At 41.9% G+C, this 27,580-nt stretch overlaps 1 protein-coding gene across 2 annotated transcripts in view; it reads left to right on the forward strand.

Moving 5' to 3' along the window:
• The window catches only part of KDSR (3-ketodihydrosphingosine reductase), a 41,305-nt gene extending 14,159 nt beyond the window's left edge, over positions 1 to 27,146 (forward strand). The window contains exons 6-11 of one of the 2 annotated variants that reach the window (XR_013408071.1): positions 3,455 to 3,646; positions 10,026 to 10,109; positions 15,685 to 15,768; positions 19,604 to 19,705; positions 22,768 to 23,030; positions 25,175 to 27,146. Coding sequence is in view for 1 of the 2 variants with exons in the window: in NM_001257943.1 (NP_001244872.1) it covers positions 3,455 to 3,646; positions 10,026 to 10,109; positions 15,685 to 15,768; positions 19,604 to 19,705; positions 22,768 to 22,887 (582 nt within the window). In the remaining variant the exon portion in view is untranslated. 2 annotated transcript variants of the gene reach the window in all.
• The last annotated feature ends 434 nt before the right edge of the window (positions 27,147 to 27,580 follow it).

Raw genomic sequence — 27,580 nt, forward strand, 5'->3', positions numbered from 1 at the left:
CCTGCGGAGAGGGGAAAGGCATCTAAGATCTAACTCCTTTTTTTTCATTGTCCTACATTCTTTTTTTTAATTGAGGTGAAATTCATATAACATTAAATTAACCATTTTTAAAGTGAGCCGTGCAGAGGCAGTTAGCACATTCACAATGCGGTGCCACCACCACCTCCGCCTACTTCTGAAACAAACACATCACCCACAGGGCAGCCCTCACCTGGTAAGCAGTTGCTCCCCATCCCTGCTCATCCCCACACCCGATCTCTGACAACCACCAAACTGTGTTCTGTCTCTGGTAATTTAGTATGATTGGAATCATGATACGTGCCCTTCTATGTGTGGCCTCTTTCTCTTGGCATCATGTTTTTGAGGCTCATCCCACATGTAGCATATATGGGTACTTCATTCCTTTTTATAGGGCGATAATATTCTGTTGTATGGATTGACCACATTCTGTTTAGCTAGTCATCGTCAATGGTCATTTGGGCTGTTTCTAGCTGATTGCTTATTAAGTAGACTCTTAGTCCCTACTCCTGTCTCAGCCCCATGCCGGCCCACCTTTCCCTCCATCCCAGAGACTCTTGTGGCTGGAGCGTTTTGGGGTTCTGTGGTAGAATCTGGCTTTTTAGTTTCTCCACTCCCCGCTTAGGTTTTAGTTTTTTGTGGTCTGCTAAGTTAGTTACCCCTCGTCAGTCTGTTCTTCAGCTTCCAAAAGGTTATTGCTGTTATTTTTATTCCTGTTTTCTTTGTTCTTGTGGGTTCTTGCCTTAAAAAAAGAGTCTCTTCGCTGAGATTTTAGCGAGGTTTCTAAAGGGAGCTGAGGTAAACACATGTGTTCAGTGTGCCATCGTTTTCCAAATATTCTTTTAGAACTTTTTTTTTTTTTTTTTTTTTGGAGACGGAGTCTCGCTCTGTCACCCAGGCGGGAGCGCAGTGGCTCAATCGTGGATCACTGCAACCTCCACTTCTCAGGCTCAAGCAATTCTCCTGCCTCAGCCTCCTGAGTAGCTGGGATTACAGGTGCCCACCACCATGCCTGGCTAATTTTTTTTTTTTTTTGTAGTAGAGATGGGTTTTCACCAAGTTGGTCAGGCTGGTCTTGAACTACTGACCTCAGGTAATCCACTTACCTCGGCCTCCCAAAGTGCTGGGATTACAGGCATGAGCCACCGTGCCTGGCTTAGAACATTTTTATTATCAAAACAATATCATGTTATTAAAACACATTTTTGGGAAAAAATGAGAATCCCAGCATCCTAACTCAGTCAGTTATGATCTTCTGTACTTCTTTGGTCTTCTCTCTGAGCATGTGTGCTTTTACTTAACCTTTGAGGTAATTACAGTTACAGCATGCATATAGTCTGGCTTCTGCTTTTTAAACTTAAATAGCATAGATATTTTTCCCTGTCACTTCCAGTGTTTCTGGTCATCATTTAAAAAGATTATCTAGGCCTGGTGCAGTGGCTCACACCTGTCATCCCAACACTTTGGGAGGCCGAGGTGGGCGGATCACCTGAGGTCAGGAGTTCGAGACCAGCCTGCCTAACATGGCAAAACCCTGTCTCTACTAAACATGCAAAAAATTAGCCAGGCTTAGTGGTGGGTGCTTGTAATCCCAGCTGCTCTGGAGGCTGAGGCAGGAGAATTGCTTGAACCCGGGAGGCAGAGGTTGCAGTGAGCCAAGATCACACCACTATACTCCACCCTTGGCGACAAGAGCGAAACTCCATCTCAAACAAAAACAAACAAAATCTAATATTCTCTTGAACTAAAATATTATGATTGTACATGTTCTGTCCATAATATGAAAAAGAATTATGATTGATATCAAGTTCCCCAATTGAGGTATTTAGTTTTTATTTACATGCTGATCTAATATTTTTACAAATATTTGAATATTTGAAACATTTTAATGCACGGATTATTAGATTTTCAAGTTAAAATTTAAGGTTTTTTTTTTTTTTTTTTTTTGAGACGGAGTCTTGCTTTGTCACCCAGGCTAGAGTGCAGTGGCCGGATCTCAGCTCACTGCAAGCTCCGCCTCCCAGGTTCACGCCATTCTCCTGGCTCAGCCTCCCGCGTAGCTGGGACTACAGGCGCCCGCCACCTTGCCCGGCTAGTTTTTTGTATGTTTTAGTAGAGACGGCGTTTCACCATGTTAGCCAGGATGGTCTCGATCTCCTGACCTCGTGATCCGCCCGTCTCGGCCTCCCAAAGTGCTGGGATTACAGGCTTGAGCCACCGTGCCCGGCCTAAATTTAAGTTTTTTAAGAGCTTGGGCTAGGCACAGTGGCTCATGCCTGTAATCCCATCACTTTGGGAGGTCAAGGGCAGGAGTATTGCTGGAGCCCAGGAGTTCAAGACCAGCCTAGGCAAAATAAGAGGACCCTGTCATTACAAAAAATACAAAAATTAGCTGGGCGTGGTGACATGTGCCTGTAGTCCCATGTACTCAAGAGGCTGAGGCAAGAGGATTGCTTGAGCCCGGGAGATTGAGACTGCAGTGAGCCAAGGTTGCACCACTGCACTTCAACCTGGGTGAGCCAGTGAGACCCTGTCTCTGAAAAAAAAAAATAATAGTAAAAAAGCAATAAATAAATAAATAAAAATTAAAAGCTTGCAAGTTAAGGAGAAAATATACTACTAGTACTCTTACCCATCCAAGGTTGCTCCACTGCACTTCAACCTGGGTAAGCGAGTGAGACCCTGTCTCTAAAAAAAAAAAAAATGATAATAGTAAAAAAGCAAAAAATAAATAAATAAAAATTAAAAGCTTAAGTTAAGGAGAAAATATACTACTAGTACTCTTACCCATCATAATGGGAGAGCCAGTGGTTCTTGAGACCCAGAGCTGTGCTAGCGCTTACCTTGTGTTTTCTCTTTTAATCCTTGGAACAGCCCTATGTGGTCATACCCATATTAACCTTGTTTTCAGCCGAGAAAATGAGTAGAATGTCTGACTTGCTTTTTCATCATCAAATAGGCAATAAGTGGGAGAGCCAAGGCTTGAAACCAAAACTTTTAATCACCCTCCTACTCTGTTTGTGCTTTTCTTATTGCTTAAAACAATAGGACTACAAATACTTGGAAGTTCTTTCCTAAAAAGGTCTTTCAGAAAGTACTACCCACAAACATGCAGTATACTTTTTATAAGGAGAAAGCTAACTTTGACCAGTTTTCAGGAAAAACGTAACTGCTGTCATGGTCAGAATGCAAGACTAGACTGACACAGGCTTCAAATGGTAGGTCCCGAGCCTTCAAATAATGGTAGGTCTCAAATCACATTTCATTTATAGCAAAACGTCATCAGTCATTCATTCCGTAAGCCTGTTGAGCTTCCCAGTCACTTGAGCATGCATTGAAGAACTGAAATCCAGAAAGCAGACTGAATTCTCCATGAGCACAGCCTTGAGGCTTTTGACCTCATGCACTCCTCATGTGGCCTCTTTGTTCCCTGCAGAGGTTAATGAGCATCAATTACCTGGGCAGCGTGTACCCCAGCCGGGCCGTGATCACCACCATGAAGGAGCGCCGGGTGGGCAGGATCGTGTTTGTGTCCTCCCAGGCAGGACAGTTGGGATTATTCGGTTTCACAGCCTACTCTGCATCCAAGTTTGCCATAAGGGGATTGGCAGAAGCTTTGCAGATGGAGGTAAAATGTATTCATTTTTGTATGTATTCCTCTCCGCTCAACAATATACATTCCACTTTAGTTTTGTAGCTTCTTTACATTTGCTGTTGTATTAAATTAGAGATTTTTAGATTTGACATTAGTGAAAGAGAATTGGCTCAACCCTGAGTTTTACAGTTAACATTTTTCGTTGCATGAAGATTATAGTTACAACAGATGCAAAATGTTAATGGGATTTTTGCTTGTTTAATTTAATACGCAAAATACTAGTAATATCTTCATAGTGTTATTGGTCTAATACTGTGTGAATGTGAGTAAGGTTAACCAGATACTTTATTTTATAGAGATTTTTCTTTAACAAAAAGATTGTCCTTATGACTGAATAATACATGAAATTAGTACATGTTTGAGGGAAGAGCTTGAATCAGCTGCTAATTTTTAGCTTTTAGACAAGTCATTTAACTTGCTCTCAGTTTCCTCATCTGTAAAATGGGAGGGTTGGAATAAAGCAATAATTTGACTCTCCCAGTATTTATATTTTTATATCTTAAAGAAATGTTGGGAAAATGAATGCTTTTTATTTACATAGTTAATAGAACATTTTGTGGAAGAAGGATGTAGTTAGGATTTGCATCAAAATAGCGTTTGTCATGATGAGCGCAACTTTGCATCTCAGCTGCATGAAGCCGACTTCCACATTATTGTCACACAGGAATGCTTAGAGAGCATCACATACGTATCTACCCAAAAATCACATGCTGAAAAAGGCAGGGTAAAGTTCTTTCCATTGCTCTGTACAGTCGTCCCCTCTTATCCACAAGGCATGTGAGCTAAGACCTCCAGTGGATGCCTAAAATGTTAAGAGCCCAGAAGGGTATTGACTGTGGCCAACCCTCTTATAGTAAGAGTGTGCTTTTGGGAATCCTGGTTGATGATTTAGATCAGGGGTTGACAAAACTTTCACCAAAGAGCAGACAGTACATATGTTAGGTTTTAAAGGCTGAATGGTGCCTAATATAGCTACTTAAGTCAGCTGTGATAGCAGGAAAGCAGCCTCAGTAGACAATGTGTAAATGAACAGTTGTCACTGTGTTCCAATAAAACTTTACTTATAAACAACAGGCAGAGGGCCAGATCTGGCTCATGGGCCATAGTTTGCTGACCCCTATTTAGAAGACCCCCATAAGAGACCTTGATGGTGTGTGATAGAGCACCACATTGGTTAGATATGGGACGAGTGTTGCAGTACAGATGAGTTGCTGGGACAGCGACAGCCCCTATGTGCCACGTAGGGACTGATAGACCATGCCATTCTCATACCAAAGGAACCAGCCACAGATTTTGTTATCAATTGGCCCAATACTCTTAATAATAGATAGTTATAATATGCTTAGCCAATAGGACTCTGATGGCTGTGAAATTTCAAAAAAGAATACTGGTATTTCTTTTGAAGTTTTTAAATTTGAAAAGTCCTTTTGTGAATACCTGGTTTATTTATTTTTATTTTATTATTTTTTTTTAGAGACAGCGTCTCACTCTGTCACCCAGGCTGGAGTGCAGTGGCACAATCATAGCTCACTGTAACCCCGAGCTCCGTGGCTCAAGTGATCCTCCTGTCTCAGCCTCCCAAGTAGCTAAGACCACAGGTGCACATCACCATGCCTGGCTAATTTTTAAAATTTTTTGTAGAGAAGGGGTCTCACTGTGTTGCCAAAGCTGGTCTCAAACGCCTAAGCTCAAACAATCTTCTGGCTTTAGCCTCTCAAAGTGCTGGAATTACACGTGTGAGCCAGCACACCCAGCCACCATTTTATTTTTATCACAGTTTTGTAAAATATGTGACGGAGATGTTGTAATGCCACCTAATGAGAGGAAAACCCCATTTTCAATACATTCAATGTGTTGCTCAAAGTCACATAGTTACTTAGTGACAGAAATCATAACACGATCTAAGCTTTGACTCCAGGTCTGCTGCCCTTTTGCAGCAGATGATGCGTCCAGCTAGTTGGTTCACCTGGCTGGTTGCCTCGGCCCCTTACTTTGGTCTTCGGATCCGTGTAGGTGAAGGGGTGTTTGCGGGATGAAGAATCTGCCCATTAGGACTTTTTGCAAAGCTGTGTCAGCATTCACTGATTTAGAGCAAAGTGTACAATCGGGGTGGCCTGGTTTCACTTCAAGTAGAACAGAGATGCTAAAAAAGAGGAAAAAGAAAGTGGATTGCTGGTACAGACGGAGCCCCCCAATCTCTGTGACAAGTGTGATTTGCATACTGCAAGTAGCCGGTCTGCACACTCAAGTCTGCATGACTTCTGTCCTTATTTGGACTCTATTAAAAATGCCCTCACTTAAAAAAAAGAAAAGAAAATGAACGTATCCCATAAAAAAATAGGTTCTGGGGAAAAGAAATGCAATCATCAAAATCTAGTTTGTTCGTAGTAGAACTTGCATCAAACCAATTACTGTGACCCTAAAGTAATTATAGTCGCATTTTTTTGAAACCTGGATAATTTGGTCAAGGTAGGTGTGTTTTCTGTCAATGAAATCTTATGTAATTGCTCAAACTCTAAATACTTTTTTTTTTTTTTTAATTTTTATTTTCTGGACACAGTCTTGCTTTGTTGCCCAGGCTGGAGTACAGTGGTTTGATCTTGGCTCACTGTAGCCTCCACCTCCTGGGCCCAAGCAGTCCTCCCACCTCAGCCTCCCAAGTGGCTGGGACTACAAGTGTGTCCTACCATGCCTTGCTGGTTTTTTTTTTGTTGTTCGTTTATTTTTTACTTATTTTATTTTATTTTTTTTGTAGACATGGGGTCTCGCTATGTGGCCCAGGCTGGTCTTGAACTCCTGGACTCAGGTGATCCACCTGCCTTGGCCTCCCAAAGTTCTGGGATTACAGGCGGTGTGAGCCACTGCGTCTGGCCTCTAAATATTTGTAACAATTCTTTGGGTTTAATTAACTTTGAAGTCTCTCTGTCCACCTCCCTTTGCCCCCAAACTAAGGTAGGACCCTGGCATTGTTATGGGTACCATGAGTAATTTTGAAAGAATGCATTGTTGGCACTTTTTGGTCTTTTTTTACTCAGTCTTTTAGGAAGAAATGTAAAGATTTTAAAAGTTCATCTTTTGGAAAGCAGACTTCTGAGGTGTGTTATAGCTAAAGATGCGGTAGCAGAGACCAAGCCAAAAACAAAAAAAAATTGATGCTCCCTTTTCTGCTTTTCTTACCCTGATCATGCCCCTCTCCTCCCATCTCTTCCCTCTGTGGTCTGAAAGTAAGTTAAAGCTTAAATTCCGGAGTTTCCTGTACACAGCCGTAATCTTTCCAGCCCCCACCGTCTTTGTTTTGATGGAATGGGGAACAGCACATCCTGTGTGGATTATTTTAATAACAAATCTGTGTTTGTTTGTTTGTTTGTTTGTTTGTTTGTTTTGAGACAGAGTCTCACTCTGTCGCCCAGGCTGGAGTGCGGTGGCGTGATCTCAGTTCACTGCAATCTCTGCCTCCCTGGTTCAAGCGATTCTCCTGGCTCAGCCTCCCAAGTAGGTGGGATTCCAGGTGCCCACCACCACGCCTGGCTAATTTTTGTATTTTTGGTAGAGATGGGGTTTCACCATATTGGCCAGGCTGGTCTTACACTCAGGTGATCTGCCCGCCTTGGCCTCCCAAAGTGCTGGGATTACAGGTGTGAGCCACTGCACCCGGCCCACAAATCGGTTTTTGAACAAGTGGTCAGTTGTCTTTCTGTTTGAGGTTGAGGCCAGAGAGAAGGGAGGAAGTAATAGGATGGGCGTGGGGCAGAGTGAGGGACACAGAGAATGGTCAGGCAACAGGGATGAGGAGAAGCAGTGACCAGGCAGCAGGGGGGACTCAGTGAGGACCTGGCTCATCTGTTCTTAGAGAGAGTGGTGATCTCAGGGAGCTAGCATTGTCTTATAAGAACAAGTAAAGCCAATCTACCCTCATTTTTGTTTATGACAGGATTATGAGCTCAGTTGATTAAAAGAAGGTGTAGATGTGGTTTAGTATATTCAGACTTTAGCAAATTATTTGACCAAGAGTTTCAGGAAACTAGAATCCTACCCTTATGCTTTGTTCTTAGAACAATACTGGCATGTAGAAGTAATTCAATAAGTGCTCGTTGTTGCATGAATAAATAAAAGAATATGCAAATGGTGAGGTGACTAGCCACTGGAGGTATCCAGCCAGAGACTGGGAGAGTCATTTGGTTGGATGGCGTAGCGACAATACCAATCTAGAAGCGATTGGACTGGTTTCTCCCAAGCCCAGCAATCTGTCTTCCTACCTCATGAAGAAGCTGCTCTGAAAAGCTGTTTTAACCTTTGGCAATGCAGCCATAACCTTGATTTTGAGAAGCACTGCTCTGTAATCCTGTCTTCCATTAGCTTTGGAGCCAGCATCCTCCTTTACCATGAGAGAGAAGGCAGAGGGGCAGCGCACTCGTGAGTTTCTGGCCAGTCAGTGTCGGTCTTGATGTGGGCTGCCTAATGACAACTCGCTGGGATTTTTGTGGTGTTTTTCTCTGGTCGGTGCACAGTGGAGGGCAAGGCTGGGGAGGACGAGGCTTTCGTAAGTCACTATCTCAAAAACAAGTGGAAGCGAGTTTCTGGCTCATCTGCCTCATTACCTGGCCCCAATCCAGAGCTATTTATGAGCATGGCTGGGCTGTGAAGCTGCATGCCCTGGCGATGCCCAGTGGATGGGCTGTCCCACGCCCTAATTGCACTGGAATGGAACCCACAAAGACATCTCACTTTCACGACTGCACTTTCCAGGGTGGCTGGCCTGGATCTTCTGCTTGCAGGCCTGTGCGTGCTTCTCCTTCCCCTTGCAGCTTCCCTTAAAGCCCTCAAAACTGCTTCACTGAAGGAACCAGGGAAGAAAAGGGCTGCATGAGATGAGACTCTGGGCTACTCTTTTTTTTTTTTTTGAGATGGAGTCTCCCTCTTGTCACCCAGGCTGGAGTACAGTGGTGTGATCTCAACTCACTGCAACCTGCGCCTCCCGGGCTCAAGCAATTCTTCTGCCTCAGCCTCCCGAGCAGCTGGGATTACAGGCACCCACCACCAAACCCAACTAATTTTTGTAGTTTTGCTAAAGACAGGGTTTCACCATGTTGGCCAGGCTGGTCTCGAACTCCTGACCTCAGGTGATCCGCCCGCCTTGGCCTCCCAAAATGTTGGGATTATAGGCATGAGCCACCGTGCCCGACCCCTGGGCTACTCTTAAAGGCCGTCACATTAGGCAGTGTGGTGTTGATTTTCAGCCTAGGGTACCCTCCTGAAGATGTGCAGTGGCTGATCTGTCAGCTGCCTCTCCGCTTCCAGATCCCTTAGGTGTGTTCCTAGGGATGAAAGAGTGAGCCAATACCAAATAAAAATCATGGCAAAGAGATTTTCACGGTATGAACCATTGCTCTTAGAGTTGCTAATTGGCAGGGCGAGATAAGTGTGTGCAGCAGGGCTGTGGCTGAGCAATCTGTGGGAGGGTGTGTCCCGGCCAACAGCAGAAGAATCTGCTGGAATTGTTGGGGTTATGTGTGTGAGTGGGGGTGTGAAGCGCAAAGTGTGCAGGCGAGGTGGTGAGGCACACAAGTGTAACAACCTACTCCAAGTGTCAGATTGAGAGGGGCCACACAGAGTTTCAGATAAGGCGGAGGGCTTTCCCTATGTGAATGCAGGTTGAGGTTGTCCACAGGGGAGGTACTTGGCTGGTCTGTCTTGGAGGTTCTACCCAGTGGTTCTCGTTGGTTCAGTGGAGGAGGTGACTCTTGACCTCCTAATGGACAGAGGCCAATTGTACAGGAAGCTCTGGAATAAGCAGACTTCTCAGGGACAGTTCTGGACTGGCTTTGGGCTGGGGCACAAGAAGGGGCTAGGGCAGCAGATTTTAATGACCCCAGTGTATTTTGTGGATGAAATTAACACAAGAGTGTCAGAAGCAGTCTGAATGGAAAACAGATGTGCAATCTGGTGAAGAAAGAAGGGGCAGACCGGTCCCATTTGCCTTGATAAAGGGCTTGGATGTTGTACAGTGCGTGTGAGAACTGGACTGTTTTTAAAACACCGCCCTCCTCATTGGATGTCTCTCAGGGCCTCTGCCTGGGCAGCAGGAGCGGAAGACACTGCAAAGGAGGTGACTTGCCATACTTTAGGGCCAGCTGTTTTCTCGGGTCTAGGTTAGGGTGAGCTTTTTGCCTTCATTCTGGAATCATCTTCACGGAGAGGGATTTCTCAATGCAGTTGGTGTAGTTCCCCGCGTACAGAATCACCCCATTGTTCTCACCGCTTTTTGGGAATCAGGGCAGCCAGTGCAGGTTGGCAGTGTAGGACCTCGGTGTGTCTTGGTTACTGAAGGTACATGTGTTGTTTTGAAATGCAGGTGAAGCCATATAATGTCTACATCACAGTTGCTTACCCACCAGACACAGATACACCTGGCTTTGCCGAAGAAAACAGAACAAAGGTCAGTATCCTACATGTCCCAGTTTGAACCTCTAATGTTTACTGCTTTCTTGATTTTCTTTCTGCTCTTCAGCTCATACTCGTTTTCACCAGTCAACAGTGTTTATTGGGTAGAGTGCCTAGCTGGTTTCTGATGACCTTGAGATTCTCCAGGCATACATTCCTTCTTTCCTTCCTCTTTTCCTTCACTTCCTTTTCTTAAAGTTTAATTTAAATTTCCACCAGATGTTTTCTCTATAGCGGCAGGGCCTCACTCTGCCGTCCAGGCTGGAGTGCAGTGGTACAGTCATGGCTAACTGTATACTCAAACTCTCAGGCTCAAGTAATCCTCCTGCCTCAGCCACCTGAGTAGCTGGGCCTACAAGCGTGTGCCACCAAACCTGGCTAATGTTTAATTTTTTTGTAGAGATGGGGTCTCACTATGTCGTCCAGGCTGGTCTCAAACTCCTGGCCTCAAGTGATTCTCTCTCCTCAGCCTCCAAGGTGCTGAGATGATAGCCATTGCACCCAGCCATGTCTAGCACATTTTCATCAAAGAACTATGTCACACAGTTTTAGAGTCCAATATCAATCCTTTGCCTCATCTCTCCCATTCCCAATTCCTACTGCCTAGAGGTAGCCATTTATTTTAACTAACATGTTTATACTGCCTTTTTTTTTTTTTTTTTAAGATTTAGAAATTATTTATTGACTTTCTACTGTGGAAGATAAAATTTAAGACCAGGCCAGGCACAGTGTGGCTCACGCCTGTAATCCCAGCACTTTGGGAGGCCAAGGCAGGAAGATCACTTGAGACCACGAGTTCAAGACCAGCCTGGGCAACATAACGAAACCCTGGCTCTACAAAAAATTAAAAAATTAGCTAGGCATGGGGGCACATGCTTGTAGTCCCAGCTACTCAGGAGGCTAAAGTGGGAGGATCATTTGAACCAGGGAGGTTGAGGCTGCAGTGAGCCAGGATTTTACTACTGCATTTTGACCTGGGTGACAGAGAGAGAACCAATATCTAAAAAAAAAAATTAAAAATAAAAAAGTAAAAATTTAAGGCCAGCCATGGTGGCTCACACCAGTAATCCCAGTACTTTGGGAGGCCATGGCAGGAGGATTGATTGAGCCCAGGAGTTCAAGACCAGCCTGGGCAACATAGCGAGACCCTATCCCTGCAAAAAAATAAGCAAAATTAGAAGAGTTCCACCTACTCGGGAGGCTAAGGTGGAAGGATAGTGTATTAGTCTGTTCTTGCATTACTATAAATAAATACCTGAGACTGGGTAATTGACACATAGAAGAGGTTTAGTTTGCTCACAGTTCCACAGGCTGTACAGGCTGCTGCTTCTGGGGAGGCCTCGGGAAACTTACAATCTTGGCCAAAGGGAAAGGGAAAGCAGGCACGTCTTACGTGGTCGGAGCAGGGGGAGGCGAGAGACGGGAGGTGCCACGCACTTTTAAACAACCAGATCTCATGAGAGCTCACTCAGTATCATGAGAACAGCAAGAGGGAAATCCACCTCCATGATCCAGTGACCTCCCACCAGGTCCCTCCTCCGACATTAGGGATTGCAGTTGGACGTGAGATTTGCGTGGGGACACAGATCCAAACCATATCAGATAGTTTGAGCCCAGGACGTTGAGGCTACAGTGAGCCAAGATTGCGCCACTGCACTCCAGCCTGGGCAACAGAGTAAGACCCTGTTTCAAAACAAAAACATTAAGATTCATAGCTGTTCCCCATTCCCTGTGTACTCCTCCCATCTCTTTAGTTAAATCAGGTTTAGTGTTTATATTAATATGACTGCAAGTATTATGCACACTTGGACCATTCTATAGTGACATTTCCTTTCTTGCCTTTTCATTTACTTAGCTTTGTAATGATCTGTAACTAATTCAGTCCCAGATTCAGACAGAACTGAGATTCTCCTTTTGATCCATATGAGCACATTGGACATTCTGTTTCATTCTTTCTTCCTCAGACATTTCTCCTGGGGTCGTCCCCATTCCTGGTCTGTTCTAGATCTGCCACCCAGTGGTGGTCTCAGGACTTGTCTTCACCTCACACTGCACGTTCCCTTCTCCTCTCCCTTTGACGGAGCCCATGACTCTCACTTTTTTGGTTTATCTGCTCATTTTGGCAGAGCTATAATATTTTCCACCAATTTTCTGAGAAAGGGCACATCAGAGGTAATATTGTTTTAGAAACGACATGTCTGAAAATGCCTTTATTTTAATTTTAATCTTTTTTTTTTTTTTGAGATGGACTCTTGCTCTGTCACCCAGGCTGGAGTGCAATGGTGCGATGTTGGCTCGCTGCAACCTCTGCCTCCTGGGTTCAAGAGATTCCCGTGCCTCAGCCTCCTGAGTAGCTGGGGTTACAGGTGCGTGCCACCATTCCCAGCTGATTTTTTGTCTTTTTTTTTTTAGTCGACACGGGGTTTCACCATGTTGGCCAGGCCGGTTTCCAACTCCTGGTCCACCCTGGCCTCCCAAAGTGCTGGGATTACAGGCATGACCACCGTGCCTGGCCATTTTTTTTTATTCTCGATGTATTGTTTTATGAAGTACAGATTTCTAGTTTGGAAATAATGTTTCCTCAGATTTCTGTGGGCATTTATTGATTTCCAGCTTCCAGAATTTCTGTGGAATGCGATACCATTTTGATTCCCAATCTTTTGTATAGAACCTGTTTTTCCATTTATTTTTGGAAACCTTGTATCCCTTTTTATCCTTACTTAATGGATTTTGGCATGGAGTCTTCTCACTTCATGTGCTAGACACGAAAAGGAGCCCTTTTATTTTGTCAACTTTTGTTCTGGGACATTTTATTGTATTACTCCTTTTATCACTTCTTTCTTCCCAAAGTATTTCAAGTGTTCATCTTTCTGGAGCATTTATTATTCAGATTTTTGAACTTTCTGGACCGATCCTCTAATTTCCTTCTATTTTCTCTCATTTTTAAAAAAAATCTCTTTGGCCTTTTGTTCTCCTTTCTAGTTTTTTAATTAGCTTTATCCTTAAACCTTTTTGTTGAAATTTTTATTTCTGCTGGCTTACATAAAAATTACTTTAGATCTCTTTTCTCTGAATATTTAAAACAGTTTTTAAAAAAAGCTTCTTATTTCATGGATTTCATATTTTCTCTTGTGTCTAAGGATGTTCACTCTGGATGTTTAGCTTTGTTTTTTTGTTGCTGTTGTTTTGTTTGAAAATTTCTTCTACATCTCGTAATATTTATTTCCTCCTACTTTCCTTTTCTCTGTTGTTGTTTTTTTAGGCTTCCTCAAATGTCTCGTGATCCTTGATTGTCCATATTTAAGAGTGAGGCACTAAAATGCCAATTGTAAATCTCTAGCTTCTCAGTTGTTTACTATGGGATGATCAGGAGAGGATGCAGCCACTTCATTAGAAGACTTTCATATGCCAGCATCTGCTCACTTTTCTCATGGTTTGATCAATTTCCCTAGTGAGGAATCATGTCATCTCCTGCCTTTGGGAGAGTAAGACTTGCTGTCTGTGTTGTGGGAGCCAAGCAGGGCAAGAGGGCTGGGGAGCTTACCACCTAAGTGCCAACTTTTGCTTAATTTTTCTGTTTCTGCAAGGTGCCTTATAACTACTCTTAGTGGTGACTGGTGTTCCAGAATTAAGAGTCTGTTTAGTAAACTGCTCATCTTCTGCCATTGTAGAAGAGATGATTTGGGGTCTGATGATTTGAGTCTCCATTGCACTTATCACATCAGAAACTTCTCATAGCACTTATAACAGACATATCTTTTATATAAAATGACTGCCAGTCGTTCTGAGCTGAATATAAACTTCACACGTTCTCAATGGAATATTCCCTTTTCCTTGACACATAGTAGTTGCTTTTTTGAGCAAATGAATAGGTGAAGTGGGAAGAAAGGAATTAATCAGAACTTACCACCTTGAACTGTGGTTGATTTTAGTTTTATATTTTTTTCTTCTCTTTTATACCAATACTTTGTAAATGTGAAACTCTGCAGCATAAAAATTGGCACTTAAACTCCCTAGACTGTATATTTGTAAGAAGATGTTTGTGATTTAGAAGGTTTTTTTTCCTCCTATTCTTTTCTCTTTGGCTTTGCCTTTTTAAAAATTACTGCTATTTCAAAGAAGTAAATTTAAGCCAAATGTCCTGTCTTAGAATAAGCTTTGCAACATTTGGTATGCAGTCTTTTAGTTTGAAGCCAAAGCTGACAAAGGGTGGTGACTTCCCTGTTAAGCTTTGATTCTGATGTTGATGAAGTTGGGTTTTTTTTCCCCCGTTCAGTAAAATTTTGGGCAGACTTGTTTGGGTAAATACAATTCTACATTGACGTGTAGGCCCTTTAGGGGGCGCCATAGTACTTTAGAATCTTACGTGTATTTAGTGTGGTTATGCCAGCCTGGGGGTCTGGAAGAATGAATAGTGGCACCTTCAAAACAACTTTTCTCTTAATTCAGGTTCACAAGAAATACTTGATATTTATGAAATACTTTACTTCCTGTTTTAAGAAAATATAATCTGGTTTTTATTTTCTTTAATTCCTTCAAGCTTATATGGTAAAGTTTACAGTCTCATGCAGTTTAAGGCTTTCGTTTGACACTTCTAATTGAAATTATTTGACGCTTCTAATTGAAACTATTTTGACACTTCTAATTGAAACTAATGGAACTAATTGAACTAATTTTTGACCACATATATGCAAGGCATCACAAAGAAAAGCCAAAGATAAATGATTTCTTATAAAAAAGGCCCTGCCCACAAGAAACTTAAGAGGTAAAATGCAAATTCGCAAGTAGCTATAATGTGTATTAAAGCAGAAATGTTCACAGAAGAGAGAGAGATTACTGCCAGTTAGGTATTTAGGGAAGGCTTTTTGAGCTAGGTGAGAGTTGAGATGGACCTTTTGAGGAAGAAAAGTCCAAGATTTGGGGTCTGCAGCTCCAGCCTGGTAACTAGCATGCAGCCCATCTAGGGACCACTCAGGGTTGTCTCCTAAGTGGCTCCTTCTCTTTCAGTGTCCTGTGCGTTTGCCTCCTTTGCAGATCCTTTAAGAAGCATCTGCAGATGTCGAACAGGGGCTGGGTTGCGACTGTGCCTGCCTTGGGCGCCAGGTTCATCCCCAGGGATCAGCCCTCTGCTGGCCTGGGAGTATGGCCAGAATAGAGTTGCTGGCCTTGAGAGCAGGCTTGCTCTGGACACAGGTATAGCCTCTGCAGAAGCACCGTCACTCAGGTGTCTGGTCGGCACTGAGGTGTCAAAGAGAGGGTCTTTCTGAACTTGTATCCGGTGGTGTGTTCTCAACTATAGCTTTGACGATCCTCACTGGACCCAAGATTTCATATGTCCTCAGAGAATGGCAAAGGCCTCCTTGTCTTGCTTCAGCTACTGGGTAGAATTTTACATAGTAACTAGGTAGACACTGATTTAGAATCCAGATGGGCCTTATTCTAAAAACAGGAATCTGCCCAAAGGTAGAAAATTGGAATTATTTGTAAATCAGGAGGCTGTAAGAATAATTTATTTTGAATGTAATGGGTAATCATGATATTGTTATATACATTTTTTTTCCCACTTTTAGCCTTTGGAGACTCGACTTATTTCCGAGACCACATCTGTGTGCAAACCTGAACAGGTGGCCAAACAAATCGTTAAAGATGCCATAGTGAGTAAAATCCTTGTTTTCTGTACTATTTGTATTTGCAGTACTATATTCCTGAAAAGATATTTGTCCTAGGATTTAACTTCAAAACATCAATTATTAGAATTTTTTAGTCTGTTAGATTCATCATATCTAATATTGGACTCGACTTTTCTTCTTTTAGACGCTTTATTGACTCCATATTAGTAGTTAGTAGGCTCCTGAAAACTGATTGTATACCTTAACCTTAGGAACAGGTTTACTAGAAGGATGTCTGGAAACCTGGAAACACCAGTTCTTTAAAAAGAAAATGAGACTTTCCTAGGCAGTGTAAACAATATATACTGTGTCCTTTTTTTTTTTTTTTTTTTTTTTTTTGAGATGGTGTCTCACTCTGTCACTCTAGGCTGGAGTGTAGTGGCGCGATCTCGGCTCACTGCAAGCTCCACCACCCGGGTTCACGCCATTCTCCTGCCTCAGCCTCCCAAGTAGCTGGGACTACAGGCACCCGCCACCGCACCCGGCTAAATTTTTGTATTTTTAGTAGAGACGGGGTTTCACCGTGGTCTCAATCTCCTGACCTCGTGATCTGCCCACCTCAGCCTCCCAAAGTGCTGGGATTACAGGCGTGAGCCACCATGCCCGGCCACAGTTTATACTATGCCCTGTATACACCTGGCTGCCTTCTCTCCCATTCCTGTTTCCCAGTATCATTTTCCCAAAAGTTAGCTAACGAGAAAGTGCCACTAGCCCCGTGGGCCTGTCCTCCTGTCTTCCCTGTTGATGTGCTTTTTTATTCAGAATCAAAAATAGTATTTTAAGAAACGATGTGCTGTGTTGTAGAAGAACAACATATGTGCCTCATGCTTTTTGACAACATGTCTGTTAATGCGGAAAAATACACATTTATGAGGGATGTCTGTAAACCACAGACCCACACTGAATTTGGAAAATCTTTAGGACCATTGGAATGAGAGGTGTCAGCCAATGGTGGACAGCCTTGAAGCAGCATAAGTGCTGTCACATTAGACTGAACTGAGCAGAATAAGACATAGTGAATTCTGCTGAAATATATACGCGTGTGAACAACTTTGCCCTGAGTACCTTAAAAGGCCCAGGAAGATGGCACAAGTGGGACTTTATTTTTCCTGCTTATCTCAGGTCAAAGCAAATGCATTCGGTATTTGTTGTTATTGTTTTGTTTGTTTGTTTTGAGACGGAGTTTCGCTCTTGTTGCCTAGGCTGGAGTGCAGTGGCATGATCTCGGCTGGCTGCAACCTCTGCCTCCTGGGTTTAAGCGATTCTCCTGCCTCAGCCTTCTGAGTAGCTGGGATTACAGGGTCCCACAACCACACCTGGCTAATTTTTTGTATTTGTAGTAGAAATGGGGCTTCACCATGTTGGCCAGGCTGGTCTCAAACTCCTGATTTCAGGTGATCCACATGCCTCAGCCTCTTGGCCAAAGTGCTGGGATTACAGGCGTGAGCCCCGTGCCTGGCCCATTCTGTGTTTTTAATGATGCTAAATAGCTCTTAGTATTTTGGCAGTATTAATTTAGTTTAGTAGTTTTCAAACTTCTCTTCACCACTTTATATTCTTACAAATTGTCAACAACCCCAGAGAACTTTCATTTATTTACATGGCTATATTTATTGATATTTGCCATATTTGAAATGGAAGCTGTTTATAATATTTATTAATTCATTCATATTAATTCATTAATTCATTCACCGTGCTGGGCGCGGTGACTCATGCCTGTAATCCCAGCACTTTGGGAGGCCAAGGCGGGTGGATCACCTGAGGTCAGGAGTTCAAGACCAGCCTGACCAATATGATGAAACCCCATCTCTACTAAACATACAAAAATTAGCCAGGCATGGTGACATGCGCCTGTAATCCCAGCTATTTGGGAGGCTGAGACAGGAGAATTGCTTGAATCTGGGAGGCAGAGGTTGCAGTGAGCTGAGATCAAGCCATTGTGCTCCAGCCTGGGCAACAAGAGCAAAACTCCATCTCAAAAAAAAAAAAAAATATATATATATATATATATATATAAAAAATATATATATACACATATATATTTTAAAAAACATACATATACATACATATTTTAAAAATATAAAAGATACATATATATATATGCCCATTGCTTTATAATGTGACTTTTTTAAAACAAAATTTACAAAAAATTTTCAAAACAAAAGTTCAGTGAGGACAGTGGCATTGGTTCACATTTTCACCAGTTGCTTTAAGGTCTGCATTAACAGCTGGATTCAAATAGCTGCTTCTGCATTCCATCTGTTGTAATAATGTTGTTTTGATGGAAGGATATGAAGAAAATCTGGCCTTAGATACGGAGTTGGGAAAGGGAAGACTATTTTACTAGGCGTTTCAGATAATTATGGACATTCTTTTTTTATATCAAACTCAAACTCAACAAATGGTAGTTTCTTAAAAGGTTAGTTGCAGTATAGAATTGGAAACTACATCAATGAACGTTTTGTACTCTGTTACATTAAATTCCATTGGTCCGTCTTGTACTTTGAATGGATCTTTTAACCATTCATGATTTCGTAACACTATGCATTAGTCATTTGGAAAATATGGGTTGACTGAGTGATCAGAAAAATTGCTTTCATCAATATTACTGCTGATCTTATCATAAAAGTATGCAGCTTACAGTCTCATGATGGTGGATACTAGTTTTTCCAAATCTTAATTTTTTCTTGAAGGCTCAGATTTTAACATTGATGACACATGTGGCCAGTTGTTTTTCCTGAAGTGACATGCTTGCTTTTGTCGTTTTCTGCACATCTGCCGCATACCTAAGTCTGAACAACCATGGATTTCCTGTCAATGGTCTTTCATATAAAAATTATGCTCTCCAGCCAGGCACGGTGGCTGATGCCTGTAATCCCAGCACTTTTGCCGGCCGAGGCAGGTGGATCGCTTGAGCTCAGGGGTTTGAGACCAGCCTGGCCAACATGGTGAAACCCCATCTCTACTAAAAATACAAAAATATATCCGGGTGTGGCGGCACATGCCTGTAATCCCAGCTACTTGGGAGGCTGAGGCAGGGGAATCGCTTGAACCTGGGAGGCAGAGGTTGTAGTGAGCAGAGATCACACCACTGCACTCCAGCCTGGGCCACAGAGTGAGATTCTGTCAAAAATAAATAAATAAAAAATAAAAATGACGCCCCATAAAAGAAGTGGCAGTTTAGCCCTCGACGTAAGCAGCTGCATAAGGGCTTTTGTTCCAGGCAGTTGTCCCCGATTGGAATGCAGTGCCGCGGGAGCGCACTGGGCGTGCTCTCATTTGTCACACAGAGTATTAAGAAGACATGTCCTCGAGGGTTGCCATTTAACAAAATGATGAATTTTGCTGCTTTATCAAGAGGACTTTAAAGCAAAACTGACACTTTTTGATTTTTAAAAGAATTTTAGAACTTGTATTTTCTTTGTGTATTCTTTATTACTGTGAGTGTGTGTGGTAGTACCGATGACAGTGACTCCTAGTACAGTTTGGCCAGAACACCGTGGTTTTAGCCCGTGTCTGCAGTTTGGCAGAGGCAAAACTGTATTTCCCATACATCACACTGTGGAAAAGAGAATGAATGTCTTAGTGTTATTAGGACAATCATTTGTCCTCCGGGGCCCGCAGGGGTCCGTGGACTCACTTGTTGCGAACTGCCCATCTGCCAAGGCCCTGCGTCCATTTCTTAGTGCTGCTCAATGCTTTGTGACCGTTTTATCTCACTTAAAGTGAACGAGCACACTCCACTGTTTCTGATGCGTCGGATTGATTTCTGTCTATATTACTAGGATTCCCTGTTTCTCGTCTTTTCCTTCTCTTTTAGCAAGGAAATTTCAACAGTTCCCTCGGCTCAGATGGGTACATGCTCTCGGCCCTGACCTGTGGGATGGCTCCAGTAACTTCTATTACTGAGGGGCTCCAGCAGGTAAGCTCTGCCTAGGCTAGCAGTCAGATAGGCCGATGGACAAGAGAAAAACTGCCTTTCATCAAACCTTGATGAGAAGAGATTAAGGGAAAACGGAGTAACTTTATTTAGAGAATGTATTTTTATTGAGCTATCAACTTTCCCTCTTCCTCCCCCGGGAATGAGTAAATAGGTTAAAGATATAACTTCAGGAATTTAGACTGGCAAGAAGTCGTCAGTGCTGGGCTTTGCAGATAGAGAAATCAAACACCGTCTGTCTCTGTGTTGAGGTGTTAACCTGGATTTTCACCTAAGAACCAGTGCTCCAATGTGTTTTGAAAAATGGAATACTCCTAGAGTAAAGGGTGGCCTTGCTTAAAAAGTCCCGAGATATTAGACTAGAAAATCTTTTCTAGGTGAATCAGGTCACACACAGCTAAATTTAGTGAGATACAAATCATGGATTAAACACAATTGCTACGCTTATGGAATTTATTATTTTGTCCAAGATACACAGTTAGTGTTTCATTGGTGTGCTAGGTACTGTACTTGCTCATGGGGAATCAGATGGAAGGCGACCTCTCCAGCTTCAGGGGCTTGCAGTCAAGTGGAATGCACTGACCATAAAGGTGATAGTAGTCCGGGCGCGGTGGCTCACGCCTGTAATCCCAGCACTTTGGGAGGCTGAGCTGGGTGGATCTCTTGAGGTCAGGAGTTCGAGACCAGCCTGGCCAACATGGTGAAACTCTGTTTCTACTAAAAATATGAAAATTAGCTGGGCATGGTGGTGGGCGCCTGTAATCCCAGCTACTCGGGAGGTTGAGGTAGGAGAATTACTTGAACCCGGGAGGTGGAGGTTGCAGTGAGCCGAGGTCACTCCACCGCACTCTAGCCTGGGCTACACGGGCAAAACTCTGTCTCAAAAAATAAATAAATAAATAAATAAAAAATAAAAGATGATAGTAGTGTAGTGTAATGTAGTAAGGATTACAATAGAGGGAATGTTCTGGAAAGACAAAGCCATGGGATAGTTGTTAACAAGTACTAAGTTCTGTGCAGTTGACCACATTCAGACTTATATAAATGACTTAGTTGTTGGTTTTCCTCAGGGTCTTTCCGAAGCCCTCTTTTCTTTTCACTCTGTAATATACCTACTGTCTTGCCATTCTCTTAGAGGTTGACACTGTTAGATGTAAGCTCTTTGAGGACGGGGCCCACGCCTCTTGTTTGCCACTGTACGCCTAACAGCCAGTGCCTGGCGCTTAGTAGGAACTCCAGAATACCTGAGCTGAACGAATGCATGAATTCTTTTATTTTTTAATTTTTGGGCTGGCATGGTGGCTCACACCTGGGGTGTTGTCCCGGACTCCCCTGCTTCTGTCCCTCACATCAGAGATCATTGTCACCCTTGTCACTCTGTTCTTCAGATGCTTCCATTCTCTGCAGTTCTGGCAGTGCTTCTGGAGCCCAGGCCTGGGTTGCCACAGCAGGCCTCCTGCCTGACTTATACACTTTTTGAGCCAGAGGTTGTAAATGATTCCCATGGGCCTGTAAAGCAGTTTTGTTTGGTCCATCTGGTATGAGTGTGTGTGTTTCAGATTTGAAAATAGTTTTTAAATTAGGTTTCATATAAAAGGTCCAGATTTCAGACTTTTCTTGGAAAATCGGAAGGTTTAGCGGCACAGAGTCTGCATTCTCACCTGGCAGTCATCAGCAAGCACAGGTGGCAGCTGCTCCTGAGGGAGGAGCACAGTCCCTGCAACCACTATGGTCTGCAACCCCCTGCCCAGGCCCCCTGGATGCGTTTGAGTGCACCCTCCCATTTTCCACACCAGTTGTTTCTGAACTGCAACTATACATTGCATGAAAACATTCAGTGGCTCCTTGATACCATCAGGATAAAGCTTTAAAAATTCCATTGCACCTGGGTATGGTGGCTCATGATTATAATCTCAGCACTTTGGGAGGCCGAGTTGGGAGGATTGCTTGAGCTCAGGAGTTTGAGACCAGCCTGGGCAACATAGTGAGACCCTGTCTCTACATAAAAATGTAAAAGAATAAGAAAGCCCGGTGTGGTGGTGTGTACCTGTATTCCTAGCGACTGGGGGCTTCCGCTTGAGTCTGGAAGTCTGAAGCTACAGTGAGCTATGATCATATTCCCGCACTCCAGCCTGGGTGACAGAGCAAGACCCTGTCTCTAAAAAGAATTTAAAAATTAAAAACATTTCCATCGCATACCATAAGCCACCTGATCTCCTACCCCACTTACCTTTCCAGGCTCTGTTTTTTTCTTTCTTTACCCGTCCTCTTCTTTCTGGAATCTTCTCTATGTCCTGCCAACTTCTAATCTTCCTTCAGGTCTCACCTTAAACATTGTTTCTTCCAGAAGATCCAAGAACTGGGTTCAGTGCTCTGAGGGTGTAGGGAAAAAAACAGTGACTTTTCTATTCTCTTATGCACGGGGGCTCATGCCTATGGTCCCAGCTGCTTGGGAGGATGAGGCAGAAGGATCCCTTGAGTTCGGGAGGTCAAAGCTATAGTGAGCCGTGTTCATGCCGCTGCACTCCATCCTGAGCAACAGGGTATCAGTAATCACGGCTCTCAACCCCGAGGCAGTAGTTTCAATTTTACTTGTTTTTCCAGCCTGAAAATAAGCTCACTGAGGGCAAGGACTGTGTCTCTCACCACAGTGTTCTCAGCATCTAGTATAGGGTCTTGCTTTCACGCTCAGAACATAAATCTCAAACCAAAAAAGCCTTGATTGTAGTTTGGCTATTTGAGATGCTGGAGTGGATCTTTTTAAGCTATTATAACCCTAAGACTGCGAGCAATACCTATTTTGTTCTGCTTGTGGTTTGAATTTATTAATTGAACAAATATTTCATTATGTATCTGGGCTATCCAGCAGTGCAGCGCACACACATTCTGTTCTCACAGCTTACTGACATTTACAGAGTTTTCATTATATTCATCCTTAGAGCAGACTAGAAGATGTGTCTTAGAAACTATTTATTAGAGACCTAGGTACCTTGAAATAGTCTTGTACCGTTGGATGCACTAAAAGCTCTCTCTTTATCTTGCAGGTGGTCACCATGGGCCTGTTCCGCACTATTGCTTTGTTTTACCTTGGAAGTTTTGACAGCATAGTTCGTCGCTGCATGATGCAGAGAGAAAAATCTGAAATTGCAGACAAAACTGCCTAATTCTTCTCACCCTTTGGAAGAAGACTGTTTCCAAATAATTTGAACAGCTTGCTGCTAAATGGGACCCAATTTTTGGCCTATAGACACTTATATATTGTTTTCAAATGTGTCAGATTGGACCAGTGCTCTTCAGAAATGTGGCTGTAAGCAAGGGGCTAGAAGTTCACCTCCTGACAATATTATTAATACTATGCAAATATGGAATAGGAGACCATTTGATTTTCTAGGCTTTGAGGTAGAGAAGTGAAGGTATGAGAATTAATACCATGTGAACAAGGTAAAGAACAGGATTCCAGAATGATCATTAAATTGTTTTCTATTTATTCTTTTTTGCCCCTCTAGAGATTAAGTCCAGAAATGTACTTTATGGCACATAAAGAAATCTTGAGGACTTTGTTTAAACCTTCCATAAAAAACAATTCTGGGTTTCCTTCCTTCCTTCCTTCTTTCCTTCCTTCCTTCCTTCCTTCCTTCCTTCCTTCCTTCCTTCCTTCCTTCCTTCCCTCCCTCCCTCCCTCCCTCCCCTCCCTCCCTTCCTTCCTTCCTTCCTTCCTTCCTTCTCTCTCTCTCTTTCCTTCCTTCCTTCCTTCCTTCCTTCCTTCCTTCCATCCTCCCTCCCTCCCTCCCTCCCTCCCTCCCTCCCTCCCTTCCTTCCTTCCTTCCTTCCTTCCTTCCTTCCTTCCTTCCTTCCTTCCGTCCTTCCTTGGTGTATTTTATTCAAGATGACTTGGACCCATTGCCAGTGAGTCTGAGTGTCACTGACAGCCCTGTGTTGTGCTCAGGACTCACTCTGCTGCTGGTGGAAACGCATGGCTTCTCTCTCTCTTTGATCCCAGGAAGCTATGAGGGGGACGGGAGAGGGCAGTGCAATGGGAGCTAAAGAGATATTTTCCAGTAGGAAAAGCAATGCTTTCTTGTCTTCTTTAGACTCAAATGCTTAGGGAACGTTTCATTTCTCATTCATGGGGGAAGGCAGCCTCCTTAAATGTTTTCTGAAGAGCAGTAAAATCTAGAAGCTTAAGAATTTACAGTTCCTTCAATAACCATGATGACCTGAAGTTCACCTATTCCATTTTAGCATCTACTTGTTCTTCCCATCTCTTCCTTTCCAATTTTGCTTATACTGCTGTAATATTTTTGTAAAAAAAAAAAAAAAAAAAAAGGGAAAAAAAGACCAGCTAAAATTTTTGACTTGACTTTTTAACTTAATTCATGAATTAATTAAAACAAATGAAAAAATTAAAAAGTGTGACATTTTTCTCGGAGCATATATGTAGCTTTTAGGAAAGGCTGATGATGGTTTAAAATTTACTCATGAAGAAAAAAAGACAAGGCTGATTTTGAAGAGAGTCGCTTTTGAAATAAAATGATCACCTGTTCTTTATGTGACTCTCCCACTGAGCCCGCAGACATTATCTTCATACCACGTGCTAAGGAAGCCCACTCATGGCTCGTAACTCTGTAGCCCTGGAAACCCTCTTGGCCCCTGAATGTTGTTTCCAGGTTATAGGATCTGTGTTCATTAGTGGATTTTGACAGCAAGTGTCTCTGATGAGTTTTAGCCAACATTCCCCGTTGCATCCTGCTGGTTGTTCACACTCCTCTGACTTGAGGAGAGCTCCCTTCACCTTGATCTTGTAACCCATCTTCCTTGCATATATGGTAGCACATTCCAGATCACTTCGGTGAAAAAAGACCTCTGTTTTTGAAGAGGAAACTTTCTTAAATTGTAAAATAAAACTTAAAAAACATAAAAACTCTATACAAAAATTGAAGACCTAAAAATTATTGCAAACCTTTTTTTTTTTTTTTCGCTCTTGAGTTTTTGAAGCTCTTGACTTTAAATGACTTAACTTTTTAAAAAATAAGATGTTTGATGGCTTTAATCCATGGTATCTTTTTATTAAGATCTGAGAATAGCATATTTTAAACACTGATAGATACAGAAGAAATTATTATTTAATGTATTAATTGCTTGGAATGATTTCATTGCAGCTTATAAGGATAGGTTGATGCCAAAATGGTTTCATAAATCTTTCAGTCTTACAGAGCCGAAGTTTGCAGATTATATTGAGTTGCATTGTGCAGCTGCTCAAATGGAATCGTAGCTTTTTATAATTTGCAGAAAACAATTGCATTAATGTCTGGATGTCTCTCAGTTTTACTCTTTTCTCATAAATGTTCCTCGAACGTTGGCACCTTCTACTGCTGATCTGTATTAGAATCTAGTCCAAGAAGGTGTCTGATTTAATAACATTAACTAATTATTTCAATGTATTTTTTTCAGATTATCTTCATAGAACCTGTCGCTTCCAGTGAGATGGTAATCTACCCAAATAAATTTAAGAGAGCCTGTTAAGAGCCCCTGTTTTGGGGTAGAAGACAATTGTCCCTATCCCAATTTCCATTGAAATATGAGCGCAGATTTGTAGAGACCATCATGTCAGAGAAGAAATTTCCTTGTCAGAGATGTTAAAGGGCTACAGTCCCTTACCAAAAAACTTTGAAATCTAAGTTGGTTTGTGTTTTTCTGAATTTGATACCGTAATTCATTTGGCAGCAAAATCTGACTTGAACTGATGTGAGAGTATTGTACTTTTTTTTTTATGCTACTCCATTGTGACTGTTAATTTTCCCTGAAGAAATATCCATGGATTTGATTCTAGGTATTCCCCTAGATGCTGTGGAGGTGTTTTGTAATATTCAAAATATGCCCATGTTGCCTTTTTAAAACCCCAAAGGTTATGAATTCTAAAACACATCCAGCGCAAAGGGTTTTGGATAAGGTGTTGTAAGCATTTAAGCAGCCGCACATACTGGGCTGACTTCATCCAAAACATAGAAATATTACAAGGCAAATTCTATTTTTTATATTTTTTGGTTCAATGCTTGAACAACTTGTTTTTCTGCTGGGTGAAGAGAAAACAAACAAAACAAAAAACAACCGTGAGTATGATTGTTATGGAAACTAGTGACTTTGTTTTTAAAGGATCACATTGATTCAACAACTTCTGTTGGACCCAGAAGTGGGTAAATATTACCTATGGCAGGAAACGTTTAATTATAATTCAGTTTAAATGCTGGTTTTCTGTATGTAGCCAAGAACAGCTCATTTTGTGAATTTCAGTTTTCAAGTGGCTGCTTTTTGATTTGGTTGTATTATTTTATTATAATGTATTTGTAAGTACATCAAAAAATTTAAAAATTAACATTCAGCCATAAAAAATCCCCAAATATGTTCAAGGACTTCATATTGAAAAATATATAGAAAACAATCTTTCTTTCTTTTTACAAAAACAAAATCATGGGAATTATTCTTTTCTATATATTTAGTTATAAATCTTTCTCTGGGCCGGGCACAGTGGCTCACGCCTGTAATCCCAGCACTTTGGGAGGCTGAGTCAAGACCAGCCTGGCCAATGCGGTGAAACCCCGTCTCTACTGAAAATACAAAAAATTAGCTGGACGTGGTGGCGGGCGCCTATAGTCCCAGCTACTCAGGAGGCTGAGGCAGGAGAATCACTTGAACCCAGGAGGCAGAGGTTGCAGTGAGCCAAGATTGCGCCACTGCACTCCAGCCTGGGTGACAGTGTGAGACTCTGTCTCAAAAAAAAAAAAGAGAAAAAAATCTTTATCTGGATCTGTTAAACCATATATTACTGATCACTGCAAGTGAAATTTTGAGATATTGTTTCTAGTATTTAGATGATGAAAACATTTTGGTAATACTGTTTCAGTTCAAAGAATTTTATGTCTTTATCTTTTAGAAGAAAGCAATTATATATATATTTTTTGCTAAATTATATAAACTTTTAATTACATCATGTTCTAATTTAAACATGTATTACTCACTTGAGGCCACTTTTAAATATTCATACTCTTTGACATAAGATGCTTTGTATATTTCTCATTTCTTTTAGTTCTTAGTAAGTCAGCTTTAAAAAGTACCTGCCAACCAGAACCTTCCATATTCTGGACTAAATCTTGTTGTTTGGATTATACTTCAGTGCAGTAACTGTGGATTTGCAATTTTGAAGGGGAGATAGTCGCTATTATATTTTACACTTGCTTGATGTGATAACTCTGAAGACTTTTTAATTGATAAAAGTGCACATGGCTATTTTGATACACAATAAAAGTTGTGTTTGCTACTTTAGAAGCTTTTGTGGCAGAATTGTAACCTAATTTTCATACCTTGTATTTCTGAATCACAACAAAAAAAATAAATGGGGAACAAGACTTACAGATTTGAAAATTTACTTTTCTAGAAATTTGTGTTTTTTAAGAGACCATTTGGGCAAAACATAAATGTTTTCTATAATGTGATCCTGACTTTGCCTCGTAAGCATTTCACCAGGCCTGATTTTTATCATTATTTAGGTAGTAATAATACTTGTGGAGTTAATACTTAGTATTCTGAGCCCTTGTTTCAAGTATATTCTGTTTGTGTCACTATAATGTGGGATATATGAGTAAAAGTTTAAGAAATGTGAATTTAGCAAAATTTCTTAAATAGTTTTCAATACAAATATATTTCTCATACTTTTAAACTAAAACCTGATATTCCAACCATGTAATATCTCCTAGATCCTGACGGGCAGCAAATTATATAAGACTGATCTGGAAAAGAACATGCCTTGATATTTATCAGTTCATAAATAGAAAGGTTTTAGAACATTGAGAAGAGATTTCT

Source organism: Macaca mulatta, chromosome 18 (genome assembly GCF_049350105.2).
Source record: "Macaca mulatta isolate MMU2019108-1 chromosome 18, T2T-MMU8v2.0, whole genome shotgun sequence".
In the NCBI taxonomy this organism is placed as follows: domain Eukaryota; kingdom Metazoa; phylum Chordata; class Mammalia; order Primates; family Cercopithecidae; genus Macaca; species Macaca mulatta.